At 38.6% G+C, this 19,029-nt stretch overlaps 1 protein-coding gene across 1 annotated transcript in view; it reads right to left on the bottom strand.

Annotated features, from left to right (window-relative positions):
• Positions 1 to 19,029, bottom strand: part of LOC102937266 (aspartyl/asparaginyl beta-hydroxylase) — a 125,827-nt gene that overhangs the window by 66,335 nt on the left and 40,463 nt on the right. The window contains exon 17 of the mRNA XM_043539580.1: positions 10,627 to 10,665. Coding sequence (XP_043395515.1) covers positions 10,627 to 10,665 — 39 coding nt within the window. The remainder of the gene's footprint in view (positions 1 to 10,626; positions 10,666 to 19,029) is intronic.

Genomic DNA, 19,029 nt, shown 5'->3' with positions numbered 1-19,029 from the left:
CAATACTGTAGTTTTACTCTGACACAGATGTGCACAAATGCTCACTTGGCTGGCTAGGGTGTGGCTTTGATGGACCAGGAGTAGTGCATATACCTTTTAGGGCCATAAGGAAGAGATCTCAATTGGGAGCATGTGCCCCCTCTCCCTTCTCCTACCTCTACCCCCCACCCTTTTGCATACAATGTAGGGGGGATGTTTCTTCCCCCTTCCTTCCTTCTGTTCATAATGTGGTGATTGGAAGGGGAGGGGCAGGAGGTGTCACATGCTGCATCTAGAGCCTTGAATCTGGAGCCTGTCCTGCCTACTGCTGCTGCCATTAGGTGGTTGGAGTGGTGTTGGGAGCTCATTTGTTAGTGGTAGAGTGTTAGGGAGGTTGGTAGAGTTTGTGGACTCCTTGTTTCTGCCCCACCCTTAAACTAGTTGCTGGATCCCTGGTGAAGCTGGGGAGTAGGCGGAGCTCCAGGTTTGGGGTCTGGAAAGGATTTTTTCCCATATTGGAAATTGGAAAACAACTGTGTGGGTTTTTTCACCTTCCATCTGACATTCTGGAAGTTTGGTTTTGGGGGGTGGGGGGGGAGGGTGTTAAATTTCCATTGTTGCAACTTTGGCGGGTTCCCAAAGTAGTTGGTGGATTAGAAATGGTCTAATGAGTTCTCTGTAATGGTCTAAGGAGTTCTCTGTTTGGACATTGGTCCTGAGCACAACAAGGCATGGTGAAGGGCTATGCCTCTATATCTCAAAGCTTGTAGGTCCCCTCCCCTCATCTCCCCTATACCTGGTGTGGCGGAGAGGAGCTGGTTGGGGGTCTGACTTCCAGTCATGATATGTTGGCAGGCCTCAGGGTAGAGAGGGGACATGGCCTTCAGACCCATTCTCTGGTTTATAAACCACTCAGGCCATTTGTGTCCATTGAGAACCACACTGGAAGAAGGCTACTGGACAGTCTGGGGTAGTTATCCCAGTTAGGGAACAGTTTTGGAGAACGTTGTGGCCTCTTTATTTAGCCATATTATGGTGTCTGTGTCTCATTGCTTCCACATCCACAGCAACACACATGGATAGAAGTGGAGGCTGTGGCTTTATAAACCAAATCCAAAATAAAAGAACTAGCCTCAAATTAGCACTAGCAGTCAAGTGCAGGTTCCAGATCTGTCCAGCCAGGGCAACCCCCAACAACAGCTACCCTGAGGCCTCCCCTTCCCTACTCCATTAACTCCCTCTCATCTCTGTCCCACATGGCATGAACTGACCCCACTAGCCATGGGAAAAAAAACAGGTACAGCCAAAGTTGTGAGTAACATGAAAGCAATAAGACCTAACCCCCACATCAGGCCTCCCAACTGCTGTGAGGAAGGCAAACAAAATCCATACTGCACTTCGCCGGTTCTCCAGTGAGGGGGAAAAAAACCTTTCCTTGAGCCAAGAGATGACTGGCTCTGCTCACATCATAACTGGAAACCCACTGATAACATGCATCACACAAACCAGATAAAGGAGGGAGCGGGAGCTTCTGGACACCAAGTAAACATTGAGCCCAGGAGGAGCTCTGAAAGACAGGGAGAGCTCATCAGTTTATACCACACACTTCAGATCTCCCAATGGGCCACCAAGGCAAGGAGGGATCTACCCACCCTGATAGCCTCATTGCACCAGTGAGAGCGGGGCCTGTGCTCACACACCCAGCCAAGAGCCAAGGACTGTTTATCTGGTCCAGTCTACCTTCCCATCTCTTGTGCCCAAAATGGAGGAGACCTTTAGCTGCTGTCCTTTCAAGAGGCTTTTACTGTCCCTATTATGTGGTTTTGTACAGAGAATCACTATTTTACGTGTAAAAATTTATAATTGTTGTTTCTGATTTGCTTGGGTGTATTCACAGAAGAAAAAGGGGGGGGGGGGGAGGGACAAAACAAAAACAGCAAACTCGAAAATGAATGGTTGTACAGAACACAGAAAACACCACCACAATCATCATTCCTGGTAGCTGGTTTAATTAATGTTTTCAAGTTAAATTGAAATCGTTAACTACCTACACAATGACATCAACTTGGAAGATGCAGCTCACAACACTGTGCTTTATTATTATTATTATAAATGTGAACATTTTGACAGACTAATGTAAGTTAGTAGTGGGGAGATTTCTGATGAATGGCCTGTGAAATTATATCATAAGTCTAGCAAGAATACAGACTAGATAATCATTTTAAATGTTTTATTTTCCCTAATAGCTCAGTCTCATTTTATAATCACAATTAGGCACTGTGAGGTGAGCATTGCTGTGCTGTTGTCAGATTTCTCAGGGGTAAAAGACAATCTGCCTTTGGCTTCATTCCTCAGACCTGTGGAATGCAATTAATGGCAAACAAAGCATATCCTGCCATACCTTATTCCTTAGATCATTCCAATGACTGCCTGAAAATACCATGATAAAAATATTACAGTCAAATATAAACAAAGTTCATGATCAAATGAATAAGTTTTATAAGAATAGGTCAGTGATCCTTGCTAGCTTTCAGGTCAAATTTCAGAAAAGCACAGAAATCAAAGAAAGTACCTGACCATCATATTTACAAACCTCAACCTCTTAAGTAATGATCATCAGCTAAAGGCACCATAGCATACTAACCTACCCAAGCCAATACCATACCTCTAACATAGGGGAGGGAAAAAAGGAAAGGAAGAAGCAAGAGGAAGAGAAAGATGATGGGAAATCAAATTACTGGTCTTTCCTCTTCCTCATTCTTGAATAAAAACATTATTCCATTATGAACAAATGGCAACCATGCATCTAAACAGAATACTGAAGCACAGTTCTACTGAAAGATACCTCGCCAGTTCCAAACAAGTTAAGCTTTCATCGATTCACATATCTGAAGGACTGAATAGGGCATTATGATTATCTAGTCATTAAAAATGTGCACCTTATTTTTAATCTGAATTTATTTAGCTTCAGCTTCCAGCCATTGGACCTCACTATACCTTTTTTTTTGCTAGATTGAAGAGACATCGGTAAGTTCTTCCTTTGTAATTACCTGTCACATGTGACCAAGCCACCTCTTAGCTTTCTCTTGGATAAACTAACTAAGTTGAACTTCTTTCGTCTCTCACTGAATGCCAAGTTTTGCAGACATTGAGTCGTTACTGAAGCTCTTTTCTGAACTCTGTTCAATTTGTCCACATCCTTTTTGAAGAGTGGATACTAGAACTAGACACAATAATAGTCTGACTAATGCTGTATAGATATAATATTCCCTACTCCTAGGCATGTCTAGATAAACAGTTAGTGCACAGCAAGCTGGAATGTAAATCTCCACTGATTTACAGCATGCCATGCACTAATCGTCCACTTGGACCCTGCTACTGTGCTTTGACTTAACGGCTGTTTAAACACGTATTCAGACCACTCCACCCAAGTTGTTGATATTGCTCAAGCAAAATATTCTCAGATCCTACATGGGGACAGGTGTATCTGTCTGTTGAACAGAAACTCCACCACAAGTAACCTAGTGATCTTCTTGATCTTTTAAGATCACTGAGTAACAAATAAAACTTTTAGTCTGTGTGTCTTGAAGGACTTTTAGTGGAACGCATGGAAGGTGCTTTTCCTGCACTAAATGAGAAACATGAATGAGGATACCAGATGAGTGCAATAAATTAAACACACAGGAGAGAGGAGGGCAATAAGTTGGAGGGACCTCCATGGCACATGAAGAGAGGCACAAGAAACATTTGGTATGACTATCCCATTCTGAGAAAGTGAAAGTTGTGTTGTTACAGCTGGCAGAGCCAGAGAATAAGAGAGAAAGCAGCCCTCTCGTGTACAAAAGCATTCTCCATGAGGGACTCTTGCCTTTGCGGTGTTTCACCTGATCTAGCCCTGATCTATTTACCTTCAGGGTGCACTGAATGACTTATTATTTTAAGAGAGTCATTGAGGAGGAAAATGCTGATGGAATGGTATTGTATAGGAAGGGTGTTCACATGACACTGAATTTATTTACCTTTGGACAGTTCCTTTAGTTATTTGTTAGATTTTGTGGGGCTGCTAGTGCTGGATTTTCTATTGTTGTTTGAAAGTATTCATTGTGTTTTTAATCAATTGTCAGGTCTGCCTACAATGAGATATAGGCTGCTTCTTGTGGTTTTATAAGTCTCTTCCTGTGATACACCGCCACAGTTGTGATTAGTGGAAGCAGCGATGCTAGATCCAGCTTGTGGCTGGCAGGACATTTTCTGTAAGGATCTGGGTCTCTGGAATGACCTCCTGCCATTGATCTGTGGATGGGCACTTTTTACTTTCTCGAGAGAGAAATAAATGATAAAGAGATATTTACAGCAGTCATCCTTAAAAGCTTCCCATTTGGTTTTGTAACTGAATATTGTACTAAGCCTAATTTTACTATTGTTCTAATACTGTGAACACTACAGTCCTATTTTCAAAGATACAAAGGCTAAACTGAAAGAATAGCAAGAGTAACCACGGTGTATTGTATATAAGCTGGCTAACTACTCTCTATTTGAAATTCAAAATATTGTTTTTCTTCTTCTTCAACTTATGTGCGCATCATTATACAAATTAGCTGTTGAAATTGCTCTGTCTCCCAAAGGGCAGCAGAAGAATGGGTATTTGATGATGATGGAAAACTCCTGTCATAGCCCTGTGGTTTGGTGGGCTAAATATTCACTTGGTGAGTTACAGGTGGCCTAAATGATCAGCTAATTCTATAGATTTCTATAAAGGAAAACTTAGAAGATAGCAAAACAAATGTGCATTTAACAGCAACTATGGTAGGACTATTTAAAAGCACTTGAACTGCAATAATTAAAGATGTTTCTAAATTATCCTAGTGTAACAGTCAGAAATGTCCTATAATTAACTTATCTAGAGATATAATCAGACAATAAATGCTTAGGTATTTTAGAAACTAATAAAGCTGTTGAATTTAATGACTATAATAAATCTTTAGTAGTGGTGATTCCATGTGTGATTTTCTCTGCAGCATAAAGTGTTCTTCAGGCTTTCTGCTGAAACTGGTTATTGTACATTTATATGCCAACGCTCATCATAGGGAACAATTACTGACCAATAATGGTATTTTTCAGTATATCCCCTCTTTGCTCATCATCACAGGCCTCTTAATGAGTTTTGACTTCACTCACAGGAAATTATACATCCCTCGTTAAGTCCAGAAATAGATTTCCATATTGACTTCCATAATAATACACTCTAGTATTCTAGTAATGGTCATAAACACAAAGGCTTAGCATAGTGTTACTGCAGTGTTGGGTGTCTTGAAGGAAGATACTGGAGTATTTTTACAAGGGGCAATATATTAATATGTTCATTATTTGTAACTGATAGAATAAAAATAATGTTAAAATCAAATTAGAATTATATGGATTTTGCATCTTTAAAAACAAACTAAGCTGGATTTAGAATGACACCTGAAGTGAAGCCAAAACATCCCAGAGCATGGTCACTAAGACCAGTGCAAGAGGGAGGGAGATGCTTTAAATGCTGATAAAATACAAAGGTGGAGGACAAAAATTAGAACCATTAAACCATGTCACAGGGTTGCTGGCCCCTTTAAGAGGAGTATGGGCCCAGGCTACTAACGATAAGCTAATTAATGGTTAATTGAATAAGGAGCACCTGAGCCTTATAAAAGGCCATCAGGGCTCAGTTGCAGGGAGGTGCTCAGAGAGAGACGCTCTTTTAAGGGAAAGGCACTCCCAGAGAAAAACAGGCCCCAGGGAGTAGAGCTGTACATACCCTGAGCCAAACGGTGGAGATTGCAGGCCAGAGAGGCCAGGACTGAGAACCACAGGCCCAAAAGAGGAGGGCTGAGCAACCCCCGAGCCCCAGGGGAAAGACTTTATTTCAAGCTTATTTGGATTTAATAAAGTAGAACCTTAGTAGGGAAATTTTGTCTTCCACCCTTTTGGGGTATGGAGTTGTTAAGAAGCCCTGAAAGAATGGAAACTTAGGAAGAGAGTGCCTGCAATGCCACACTAGGCCAGGATGTGGCGCTACAGGGCAGGCACACGCTGAGACAACTGGCACGAGAAGGGGGATTCTGAGACACCCTCCCATTAAGAAGGGATGACCAAGCAATGCAGTGCAGAGACCTTTCTCAGCTGGAAGATGTTAACCCTCAGAACATAAGAACGGCCCTACTGAGTCAGACTAATGGCCCAGCTAGCCCAGTACCCTCTCTGATAGTGGCTGGTGTCAGATATTTCAGAGGGAATGAACAGAACAGGGCAATTTCAAGTGATCCATCTCCTGTTGTTCACTCCCACGTTCTGGCAGTTGGAGTTTAAGGACACCCGGAGCACGGGGCTACATCCCTAACCATCTAGGCTATCAGCCATCGATGGAGTTATCCTCCATGAATTTATCTAATTCTTTTTTAAACCCAGTTATACTTTTGGCCTTCACAACATCTCCCAGCAATGAGTTTCACACATTGACTGTGTGTTTTATGAAGAAATACTTCCTTTTGTTTGGTTTAAATCTGCTGCCTATTAATTTTATTGGTGACCTCTGATTCTTGTGTTATGTGAAGGGGTAAATACACTTCGCTATTCACTTTCGCCACACCAGTCATGATCTTATAGACTTCTATCACATCCCCCCTTAGTCTCCTATTTTCTAAGCTGAACAGTCCCTGTGTTTTTAGTCTCTCCTCATATGGAAGCTCTTCCATAACCTAATCATTTGTGTTGCCCTTCTCTGCACCTTTTCCAATTCTAATGTATCTTTTTTGAGATGAGGCAACCAGAACTGTATGCAGTATTCAAGTTGTAGATGTACAGTGGATTGAAAGTGGCCTTGTGATATTTTTCTATCTTATTATCTATCCCTTTCCTAATGGCTTCTCACATTCTCTTAGCTTTTTTGACTGCTGCTGCACACTGAAGATGTTTTCAGGGAAATATCCACAGTGACTCAGATATGCCTTTCTTGAGTGGTAACAGCTAATTTAAACCCCATCATTTAGTCTGGATAGTTGAGATTATGTTTTCCTGTGTGCATTACTTTGCACTTATTAACACTGATTGTCACCTGCCATTTTGTCTCCCAGTCACACAGTTTTGTGAGATCTCTTTGTAACTTTGAGGCCAAGCTTTGTACTTAACTGTCTAGAGTAATCTCATATGGTCTGCAAATTTTGCCACTTCACTGTTCACCCCATTTTCCACATCATTTATGAATATGCTGAAGAGCATATGGAGGGGCAGCCAGAGCTTTGGGAATGCCAGCTCCAATTTTTGGGAATGTCCAATATGCAGGAGAGGCCTGTTGAAGAGGCATCATGACGCGAAAGAGTCAGTTATTGTTGACACTGAAAAAGAAGGCACCACAGGCCTCAACCAATGGTATGTTTTGACTGAAGAAGTGGGGCACGCAGGATGGCTTTGCCCCTGTATGAACCAAGATTGCACTGAGCACCAGAAGAACCAGCGAGAGAGGGGCTGTTAAAGACACTATGCCACAAACTACTGGGGCCTGGGTTATTGTGAAGTCTGAATGAAGGACTGTGGAGACAGAAAGAGTGATATCCCACGGACAGGCTGTTTTGGGGAGAATGGGCCCTGCTAAAAGTTTTAGCTTTGCGTGGATGGACTAATTATGAAGAAGTTAGAGCCTACAAGAATAGGCAAATATGGAGTAGTCCAGGATTTTAAGAATTTTAATTAAATACATATTTCATGGCCATTTTCTCTCTCACCGCCTTCTTCTGAACCAACACAGCTGAAACCAAGAGTTTAACCTTAAGATTCTTTGCCACCAACTGAACTGACAGTGCCTTCGGACACCTCAGCAACCTTAATAGGAGGATCTGACGAAACAGGAACAAAAGCCCAACACATCCCCAGGATCCTTTAAGCACCTTAGCCTTACCAGACAAAGCAGTTGGAACCCAAAACAAGCCTCTTAGTCTTCAGATCTGACACTCTCGTAGAACCCAACAGCTTAGCAACACGAACTTTCTTAAGCAGGAGCACCTGAAGTCTATTCTGCCTCTCCTTACATGCTCTGCGTGTGAAAGTCTGACAGAGTGACAGTGACCTTCTTTGAGGCAATTAAGACACCTAACATGTAGGAGCAATGCCAAGAATGTGTTGAAGTGCCTCTCTTAAAACCGGGCTTTTTTCTTTAGGTCCACCATCACACGGAACTGAACCTGAACCCGAAACCAAACTCAGCTAACTACAAACTCTGTAACTAAACTAACACTAAAAACTGACCACTACAACTCTCTAAAGTTGCTAATATAAGAGAAAACCCGCTGATCTGATGGACCAGAACAGTTCAGTTCCATCTGGCGCAATTATTTGGAAGGAACTGAAAAAGTAGAGGGTGCAGCATCCCCATATACAGATAGCTTCACCCTCAGATCATCTGGAGATCCTTAGGGGAGAGGTAGAGGGTGCTCATGTGCCCTGCATGCACTGCCTGGAGAAGGTTCTACCATTAAGCTGCACCAATCAATGCATTACCCATAAGTGGGAATATTTAAGAGTAATCTTGAAGAAGTTATAATTTTATATATACTTCCATTTGTGAATGAGGATGGTGGTGAGTTTTTCTTTATCCTTGCTTTTGTCCTGATTGAAATGTGATCTCTATATAAGTGGGCACCTGATTCTATTTCTTATTATTTCATTCTACAGTTGAAATGGTTTAATTAAATTTACCTACAACATTTTTAATAACTGTCAAGTATTTAAGCTTATTAGAGTACCATATTTCCTGCTGAAATTCCTATCCCCCCGCAACTGTTTACATTCTAGCACTTATTTTTCCAATCTCCTAGTTTAATTCTCAAGTAAACCAAGTGATTTATTAAAAAATAAATATTTCATGCATACATACATGACTAAATACATACACTAAATACATACATAACTACATGCATACAATAATACTACGTTACTAACTACATACATACATGCAGTACATACATAACTAAATACTTTTTAAAAAAAAAGTTAGGAGGGCAAAGTCCTAGAAATTCCATCAAAAACCCATTATGCTAAAAGAACATTTTTAGTTGCGTGGCTAGGGACTCAGAAGCCAGGAAACATAAAAATTATGGTTCCACCAGGGAAGAAAGGAAACCCTGAAGCCCCTGATGCCTCCTAGTGAAGGGCCTCCCCAGAGTAGTCAGCACTACTCAGTGTGCACTGTCTGACCACAGGGGATGCAGCCACATATGGAGGAACCCTGGTGCTAAAGTAGCAGATACCTTATCATAATGTGACTCATGTATGTACTGTTTTCAGGCAAACACTAAAGTAGAATGAGAGCTGTTTTTAGTGCCATCTGGTGTCCATTTAATGCACACACCAATTTTTCCAAACAATTTATCCACTTTTCTGAATTGAATGCAAGTACAGGATGTTAAGTATGAAGTTTATGAACTTAGTATATTATTTAGTTCATACTAGATTTTTATTGTACTAACCAAGGCAGCCATGCTTTAACGGTGTTCTATGTTGCTGCACAAATATCTAGAGTTACTGTACAAGGATTTTAGATTCATGGATAGGTATATACTGTATGTGTGGTGGTGACCCATATGATAAAAGCTTTTATTAGCATATACCTTTGCCAGCCTCACTTCCACTCTGTCTAGTAATTCATCTCCTTAGGACCAATTATAATATTACAAATTTGTACACAGCTTCAAATAACTTTAAATCAGTCTATCACCAAAATATTTCCTTCTTTACAACTTAAAATGGGGAACTTTTGCTCCCCCCAGTTTCACTGGTCTGAGGCTCAGGATGAGAGATCTTAAATTTGTATCTGGTCTGGGATTGAAGGGACAATGTTATGACCTTGAAGGGTTAGAAATGGGAGTTTGGAAATGGAAGGAGGAAATTCCTTGCTTTCTATGGCACAAAGAATTTGCTTAATACTTCCGTACATATTTAGATATGGAAATGCTATTTTAGGTAATGTGTTGAATTTGGTTTGGTTTTTTAATTTGTCCTCAAAAATCTGTAGTCAAAATAACAATAATATATACATATTATGGTAGCACCCAGGAACCCCAATCATGGACCAGGACCCTGTTGTGCTAGGCACTGTACAAACACAGAACAAAGACTGTTCCTGTCCCAATCCTTATTTTCAAAGCTCCCTGAAACACTTCAAAAATACTACTTCTGGAAAATACATGCCATATACAGAATACATAATGTACTCCCAGGAGGACAAAGGGGCTTGCTCAACGATGTTATAAGAACACGGCAGTTTTAATTGTGCCTGATAGTTTGCTTATCCATGGAACAAACATGGAATGGGCTGAAGCAGAAGGTCCCCCCATGCTACTCTGCTAGTGTGCTTCAAGCTTTGTCAAGGGGGACTATTTTAATGATTAGCTAATTCCATCTTCTGTATCATGTGCATGGGAACAAATTGGTGAGACTTCATGACACAGAACACAGCTCTCAGCTCTCAGATTACACTTACATTAACTCGCAAAAGCAAATACACTTTATGTTTATTTAACTTCAAATTATCTATTTAATGAAAATCGCACTTTCTACAAGGTATAACTTTGGTCTTCAATGTAATACAACTTTCTCATCCTTAAGAGAATAGACATTTACCTTTTTCTTTTTGTTCCTGTTCAGTTTCTTTACTTTTTCCTGGAAGATTAAAAATAAAATAGCATAAGCATTTTAGTGAAGAACAGTACAAAAACACACTACCAGTAAATCAATACCTATGGAAAAGAGACAGTTAACGTAAAAACTTTTTGTAGGACTTCATGGCAGCATATTTTCACTTAAGTCATTTTCATCAAAAATGCTTGGGTATTTTATAGTTCAATTATAGCTTATTATCTAACACAGGATGGGGATAATGCTGCATGAAATGTTTTAGAACTAATAGCAATCTTTTCCAAAGAAGATAAAAGTCCGTCCCCCGCCCCACACGTATGTGAATGATATCCCCCCCCCCCCAATATTATACATAATTCTTCTAGGTTCTTCAGCCACTAAATGTTTGATTAACTTTGTACCTATGGGTTCTGTTTACTTTTCTTAATTTTACCTATTCACTTATGCTTGACAATAGGAGTAAAATTTCAAATGTGTTTAAATCTCTAACTTTCAGTCAGATTTAGGATCCTTGGTGCCAAAGTCAGTTTTGAAAAATGGAACTTAGGCTTCTGAGTCATTTAGATGTTTGTGAATATTTTACTTGTGATATATATTAATTTACCTATTTAGTACTTCAGATAGCTTTATAATGACAAACAAAACATTTCCTGAGAAAACAGCCCAGCCTGAAAGTATGTATCAATGCAATCTACCTAATATCTCTATGTTTATAGTTTTCATAGAATTTCTCTCATTAACCTACACACTAATTAAAATACTAAAAGACAATTCTCCTCAGCAAGGGCTACAAAAACAAAACAAATTAGAAATTCCTAAGCCTAGACATTTTGGAGATCTGATGAAAAAGAAAAAGAAAAAAAAAGTAAACTACAGCTACATTTTCAACACACTAAATCTTTAAAATTGCCTGATTTTTACCAGACTTCCTAGAAATTCTATCCTGGAATGATCGGCAGCATGTAAAAGCTTTATAGTTAACTATGGAGTGACTACTGCTACTTCAATATGCCTAGATTGTTAAATTCTCTGGATTTCCCTTAATATTGACTTATGCCCTGTAATGTATTAACAAAGTTACAAAATAGTGAATTAAATAAACATGGTGGAGTGTCAGAATTATTTGCCTCCATAATTAAATATAAAAATCTTTAAACTACAAGTTATATTAATTAGAAATGGGAAAGGATTCATAGGTTGATATATTCAAAAGCTACAGGCCCGCTTGGATAGGGAATACATTTACTCTGATTTATGATTGTACATGAACAAATGTAGTTGTCACCTGTTTGCATAATTACGCTATTTGCATGTGTAATTGTAATAAAAACTTTTTTTCTAAGTCCGTTTCAGTGTTTTCATGGAATGATATTTTAGAGAGACCTACAACCCAGTCTCTAGCTGACAGAGACAAAGTGATACATCTGAGTTTTTGATTTCTATGATCGTGTGGAATTCACTGTCACTCAACCCCATCCACAGAGCATACGGCAGGACTGTGTAGTAAATCATGAAGTAGTGAACTATTTTAACTTCCCACTCCTCTCTATCCTTTCCCCCATCACCAACACCCTCCACTCACCTTTGTAAGCTCTTCCCCTCTCCTGCCTTCCCTTACCATTCACAACTTATTTCTACAGGTTCTTTCCTCTCTCAGTAAAAAGTACGGTATAGTCTCACCCAATTTTCCCTCTTCACTTCATCTCTAAGTTCACTAAATGTGCCATCTATAACTACTGCCTCAAGTTCCCCTTCTCTAGCTTCATCCTGAATTTTCTCTGATCTGGCTTCTGCCCTCTCAGCTGCATTTGCTCTCAAAGACTCTAATTTCCTTTTCTTGAGCAGTCCTTAGGGTGTCTCTTCCATCCTCATTCTCCCTGATCTTTTGAGCTACTTTTGACACTGATCGTACCCTCCTTTAATTTTGTATTCCCTTAGCTTTTGGTTCCCCATCTTACCTGGTTCTCTGCCTACTTGGCTGAGCGATCCCCTCTGCATCTTGGTCAGTGAGTACTGCTGCCCTCACTACTTATGTCTAGGTGATCTTATCTGCACAGATGGTTTTAACTAACATCTTCATGGTAAAGACTTACAAATCTGACCTTTCTCCCTCCTGAAGAAGAGATCTGTGGTGCTAGAAAGCGTCTTTTTCATCGACAGGAGTTGGTCCAATAAAATATCTCACACATCTTGTCTCTCATATCCTGGGTCCAAAATACCTACAACACTGTAAACAACTGTCTTCCTCCAGTAGAGATTAGACGTCTCCGTGCAAGTGTCTTGCCAGCGTCTTAAACTTAGCAGGACCCAGACCAAGCTCCTTTCAAGCCCACCAACCCTTTCCCCTGTTTTTCACCCTCATACAAAGCACCTCCATCCTCTGTCATTCTGTCTTATAACCTGAGTGTCATCATTCACTCTGACCAACGTGCAAAAGTGAACGTTTCTGGAGCCATAGGAGGGTGCAGTTATTGAAAAATTACACTGCTGTGATTCTAATGCGAAACATCTGGGTAAACTAGCATTAAGCTGATTGTGATAACTAGAGCAGCTCTCAGCAGCCAGCAAGTAGCTGTGCAAATGTAAAGCAAAGTGCTCCCCCATGAAAAAAAAAACAACCAACCAAAAAACACGTGTTACCCTGAAGAAACACATTTACTTTTCATGTAGCATTAAAAACAGTATTTTCAAAATTGAAAATATATTTTACATATTAGAAAAATGATTTGTTTCATGGTTAGATAATATGCAGCATCTTGCAGATACACATTAAACATACAACCATATATAATTAATACATACTATACCCATACACACATCAACTCTAATATACAATTTATGTGTTTGTGGTTACTTAGTTTTATTTTATATTTATACTGTTTTACAAATACCTAAATTACATCAGTTTTATATCAAATTTTACAAAACATATGTTGCTGTAAATATATGATTTATATCTGCAGTATATCCCAGAATTTCTTATTTATAAGAGTTATATCATAACCACTAGCTCATCTCTGATTAGTGGGAATCATAGAATCACAGGACTGGAAGGGACCTCGAGAGGTCATCTAGTCCAGTCCCCTGCACTCATGGCAGGACTAAGTATTATCTACACCATACCCGACAGGTGTTTGTCCAACCTGCTCTTAAAAATCACCAATGATAGAGATTCTACAACTTCCCTCGGGAATTTATTCCAGTGCTTAACCACCCTGACAATTAGGAAGTTTTTCCTAATGTCCAACCTAAACAGCTCTTGCTGCAATTTAATTCCATTTCTTCTTGTCCTATCCTCAGAGGTTAAGAAGAACAACTTTTCTCCCTCCTCCTTGTAACAACCTTTTATGTACTTGAAACCTGTTATGTCCCCTCTCGGTCTTCTCTTTTCCAGATTAAACAAATCCAATTTTTTCAATCACCCCTCATTGGTCATGTTTTCTAGACCTTTAATCATTTTTGTTTCTCTTTTCTGGACTTTCTCCAGTTTGTCCACATCTCTCCTGAAATGTGGTGCCCAGAACTGGACCCAATATTCTAGCTGAAGCCTTATCAGCATGGAGTAGAGCAGAAGAATTACTTCTCATGTCTTGCTTACAACACTCCTACTAATACATCTCAGAATGATGTTTGCTTTTTTTGCAACAGTGTTACTCTGTTGACTCATATTTAGCTTGTGATCCATTATGACCCCCAGATCCCTTTCCACAGTACTCCCTCCTAGGCAGTCATTTCCCATTTTGTAAGTGTGCAACTGATTGTTCCTTCCTAAGTGGAGTACTTTGCATTTGTCCTTATTGAATTTCATCCTATTTACTTCAGACCATTTCTCCAGTTTGTCCAGATAATTTTGAATTTTAATCTTCCAAAGCACTTGCAACCTTTCACAGCTTGGCAAACTTTTTAAGTATGCTCTCTATGCCATTATCTAAATCATCAATGAAGATATTGAACAGAACCGGAGCCGGAACTGATTCCTGCAGGACCCCACTCTATATGCTCTTCCAGCTTGACTGTGAAGCACTGCTAATTACTGACTCTCTGGAAACAGTTTTCCAACCAGTTAAACACCCACCTTATAGTAGTTCCATCTACATTGTATTTCCCTAATGTGCAGAGGCAACTGAAGTGGTAATGTATTTTCAACTTTAATATATTTTAGTTGTTAAACAGTGCTCATTTCATGATATTTATGTATTATTTTTCCGAACTGGTGTGTTTTCCAACACCACTGAAAAAGACAGCAGAGTATAAGAATCCGTGGTCTCTTGAGGGCACAGCAGGGCAGGCATGGAAAAGTACAGGGAAGGGTGGGGATGGGCCTTGCTTGGAACCCTTTGCCCAGCTATGTTCCTGTCTATATTAGGACACAGGATTGTCAGAGAATCAAGGTGTACCAGACCTTTTAATGTCTGCTTTAAACGGTGTAGGCACAGCATCCACTTTACACTTCTAACTCAAAATATGGACCACTGGCACAATTTTCCTCCAGAAAATTTACACTGAATGTGTGACCTTTTTGCCAGACACTGGTGTATTTCAGTGAGTAAAATGTCATTCCTTCCAAGTCACAAAGGGAAAAAAATATATATATATACCCCGGACCAAATTTTGGCCAACCATGTAATTGGCTTTAGAACTGGACTGACAAGCTTCAAAAGCGGAGTAAACATGCAGCAACATTCTCGTAGATAATGTCCTCAACCCACTGCCATTGCCTCATCTCCCCTCCCCCACAACCAAAATAAAGATTATGTCCTGCTCAAATTTTGTCCTCGTTGTATATTAAATGTTGACAAAGAACTATGAGGATAGATTCGTGCTATTAATTAGCAGATGAGATAAGTAGGTAATGAAACACCTTTATTAACACAGATACCAGATTTCTGCACTTAAGAGTACAAAATAAAGACACCACCAAAGCAAAGATATTCTTCTGTGTTTTATTGCAGATAACATTAAAACAGAAGAAATACACTTTTTTCTTTTCTTTTTCTTTTTTTTTTAAAAGATCCCCTTGACCATTCCCAGCTTGGCACACTTTTGTAAACAAGAAGCTCACTAAAAAAAAAAAAAAATCACATACTTAATTACAAAGTGTTTAAAATTTGATCACAGCATAACACATCCTCATAGTCCCATAATTCTGTAAACAGACTGTCATATTACACAAAAATGCAGTAAAGTTTATGTTCTTTTCTTTCACAAGTCTTAAATTTTACTTCCAAGCTCCCTACAAAATATGGCTTTGTAAAATGTATTGCTTTGCAATTCACAAACACTGAGAATTTTACACCAAGAAGAATGCCATACTCCGCCTCAACCCACATCACAGTTTAAGAAGATTATTGCTAACCTGACAAGTTTAAAGAAATCACTTTGGGGCATATTTTACACTTGCTCTGCTCATGGAACTCAAAGTGAATTGGAGTCCTACACATTAAACAAGCATATATGTCCTTTCCTATGGGTGTATCAGAAAAATCTCAAAACAGTGTTAAAGAAACAAACAAAAAAAAATCTCCCTGTCAACAACTTACGTTATTTTACTGATACTCTATTTTAAAATAAGGTGTATTTTATTTTTTCTAGTTCCCATATCAGACTTTAAAATATTTTAATCACAGCAACTATTCCTGAGCCGAAAAGGAACAACAAAAAGCCCAAGAATGAAAAGATGTCGTCTCTACAGTTGTGGAACAGCAGCATGCAACAGGTAGACAACACATCAGCTTTATTAAAATTCTCAGTCATTCAAAATCTAAATTAAATGGAGTTGAGTCATTAAAACTGTTTTTATATTTACAGTATTCTTAAATTTTTAAACATTTTTAGGTAAATATTATCTGACAAGGTCAGCTTTTAAATTTAAAAGCTGGGTATTTATGCAAATCTGTTTTGTTTTTCCCTCTCTGAATAGTTTATTGAGTATCACAATACATAAATTACAGCTGTGATAGTCAGTGCTCTGGCCAATATAAAGTATGCCTTACTAAGCCCAAACTGATTCCAATTACATACCTATGTGTCGATATACACCCCGACTTCCTGCCAGGCTGTTTTAAAGTCTTCGGGTTCCTTAGTTTTAAACTCAAATAAGCATAAAGTAATGCGTTCAAATTTCAACATAAAGGATTATGGAAAAAGTAATTTAATAATTTGACTATATACTGCTTAGAATTAGACATGTATGTTTTATAAACTGTAGAATTATTATAAATGATTTGAAGCTCATGTAGTGTAACTGTTGACATAATATCAGTGCAGACAGATACAAATCATAACTTCACAGCTCCATGTCTCATTAGTGTTTCCAATAAAAATGCAGTTAAGCTCATGTTACATTAGTAGTAACATTTTTTAAATTTATGATCACATTTGTACATTGTTTGCCCAATCTGTTCCCAATGTTTTTCTGTATGTACCTACAACAAAAATATATATATTAAAATCTGAAAAATCAATTGATGCTCCATCATAAATAGAATATTAACAAATTTCTTGAATACCACAGCTAAAATGAATGTCAAACACACAGCTGTCACAAACAGGGAAGAAAGAGAAATAAAACCAATGAATGCACTAAACTTGACAAAAACGTTAGACAGGAATGTAAATTTAAACATCTAAACGTTAAAAAAAAGTGTAATAAAATGACAGTTGGCTAAAACCCATTTATAATATTTTAGTGTTCATTTCCCAAGATCCTGAACTGTTCAGTAATTACATCATGAGATCTAGTACAACCATCTGCTCCCCTTGTGTAGCGTATGGTTAGGGCTGGTCCTCCTGCTGTAGGAACAGTCTTTTTGAAGCTTTAAGTATCTGAAAAAATAAGGGGAAATCTAAATTAAAGGACCAACCAAAACACAATTAAAAAAAAAATCTACATGCTAAAAAAATGCAACTTTGTGGCATTGTAGTTTATTTGGAGAAAGCTATAATTCCCAGGAGCTATACTACTTTGCTATAGAAGATGGGGAGTACTAAATTTAAATACTAATCTGAAGAATAGATCTTTGAAAATAGAATAGATCTTTGAATTTAACTTGCAAAGGAAATTAGGGCCATGTCCAAATATAAAAATGTTATATTTTTAAAAGTCAGTGACAGGTGGAAGGAAAGAAGGGACAGGGGACAAAGGGATTTCAACCACATGTTAAGCTGAATTTAAAGATGTAAAGCACACAACAACAAGATAAGAGGAAAAAAATTGCAAGAATATCTGCAGTTTTAAGAATCAGAAAGCTGGGAGAAATTTGGCAAATTTGTAAATACAGAAAAACCTTAACTCTGTCACATTGAACCCTTCCCTCTATCCTTGCCACATTGAACCCTTCATGTAAGACGGATGTGTTTCTGGCAAGTATCACACTACAATAACTATTGACTCCTGACACACTGCATACTATGACTGTTTGGAGACCCTGAGAACTGGGTTACATCTTGGGCTGGTTTACAAACAAGTTTTGCACTGCTGTAATCATATCGGTCTAGAAACAGATATAGATAAAGTGATACAATTCCCTAATATGGGCACAATTATACCAGTATACAGGAGCTTACATTAGTATAGCTTATCCCCTAAATTTGAGAAATTGAGCAACAAGAGTGCCCATCCTTGCAAAGGCCTGACCATAGCGGTTTTAAACGGTTTATAAAAATTCCAAAATCTGAAATTTTTCAAGCCATTTTGGGGAAGGTGAATTGATAGGACCTTTGGTCTTAAATTCTTGATTATGGAGGATTTCTTGAAGGACAGTCTATAGTAACTTAGGTTGCACATATCTCCGGTCAATATTACTTACATCAGAATGTCAAATTAGGTACAATCTAATGCAGGTATATATTTTATTATCAATATTAAAAACTGAGTTTTTGCAGATTCTAAATCTGCTGAATCCTGCATGTGCGCGCAGGATAGATGGAATTACAGCAACAAAGCTGTGGTTGTTTAGATTTCCTTAACTCACAATTTCCATGCTTTTAAAAAGTTTTTTTTTTAAAAGCAGAACTTCATTAATTTTATTGCCTTTAACTAAATGAAATGTGTTTATAATCTACCCCACAATTTACCAATACTGGGTCTTGAAGTTTCATGCATTTAAAAAAAAAAAATCAGAAATGATTCTGTTTACCCTGATGTATCATTGGCTTTGACTGGCACAATGTATTCAAGTCTATCTGTGAAGTATTATTGTGCTGTAGTGCCTTGCTAGATTTTCCACTGGGCTTCCATTCTCCAAAATCCATAAGAAATACCTGTCTCAGAACTCCAATACACCCAAACCCTGTATTAAGCCCCTTCTCTCCTTTCCCAGTGTTCAGAGGCTTCCCACACCTAAACTCCTACACACACACCTCTGTTCCAGAGATCCCACACATAAT

The sequence above is a fragment of the Chelonia mydas genome, chromosome 2 (assembly GCF_015237465.2).
Source record: "Chelonia mydas isolate rCheMyd1 chromosome 2, rCheMyd1.pri.v2, whole genome shotgun sequence".
Taxonomy (NCBI): Eukaryota; Metazoa; Chordata; order Testudines; family Cheloniidae; genus Chelonia; species Chelonia mydas.
Note: the sequence above shows the minus strand (reverse complement) of the source record. Positions and strands in the feature narration are given on the sequence as shown.